Here is a 657-nt window from a genome sequence, read left to right as displayed (position 1 = left end):
AGGGCAACGTGCTGAAAACAACCAAGTCCCACCATAACCCCCTGCCCTCTGCCCCTGCTGCGTGCCTCAGCCCTTCCTGGGGCATTGCCCCATCTCCGAAGACTCAGCCTCCGCCTCCGCCTCCGCCTGCCTTGCCTACATGCCCCCAAGGAGGGAGCATGGAGGTAGGAGGTCACTCACTTTCTGCGATGATCTCCTCCACATCCACGGTGGGTTCCTCAAACTCTCCAACCTCCACCTGCACGGGGTTGACTCCCACGGGCTCCTGCCAGAAGGAAAAGCAGCTCAGTCACTGCAGGGGGGTGACCAGCCGGGGGGATGCATGCAGAACCGCCCAGTGGGGCAGGGAGCCCCAGGACAAGCTGATGATGTGATATTTGGTTGATGCTGTTGCTGTTGACCAGGAAGGGAGGGCGGCTGAGCTAGCTTCCAGCACAGGCAAAGCCAAAACCCTTCCCTCTTTGGGATCTCCACGTCCTCTGCCAGGTCTGCGATGTATATACCCATCCCCAGAGCCCTTCCCAAGAAGACGACCATTGGGAAGGGCCTGATGTCCTCTCCCCATTTGAGTGGGGGTCTGCTCTGACTCCCAGCCCAGTTGGCCACAACAGCGGCAGGGAGAAGAAATGACTGTCCGGGCGCTGTGTGTGTGTGTCC

At 60.3% G+C, this 657-nt stretch overlaps 1 protein-coding gene across 1 annotated transcript in view; it reads right to left on the bottom strand.

The window, feature by feature from the left end:
- Positions 1-657, bottom strand: part of SPARC (secreted protein acidic and cysteine rich) — a 37312-nt gene that overhangs the window by 9846 nt on the left and 26809 nt on the right. The window contains exon 4 of the mRNA XM_019506108.1: positions 181-265. Within this exon, the coding sequence (XP_019361653.1) occupies positions 181-265 (85 nt within the window). The remainder of the gene's footprint in view (positions 1-180; positions 266-657) is intronic.

This window comes from Gavialis gangeticus, unplaced genomic scaffold, assembly GCF_001723915.1.
Source record: "Gavialis gangeticus isolate Ggan-Ray unplaced genomic scaffold, GavGan_comp1, whole genome shotgun sequence".
Taxonomy (NCBI): domain Eukaryota; kingdom Metazoa; phylum Chordata; order Crocodylia; family Gavialidae; genus Gavialis; species Gavialis gangeticus.
The sequence above is the reverse complement of the archived record's forward strand: the minus strand, read 5'-3'. Positions and strand labels throughout refer to the sequence as shown.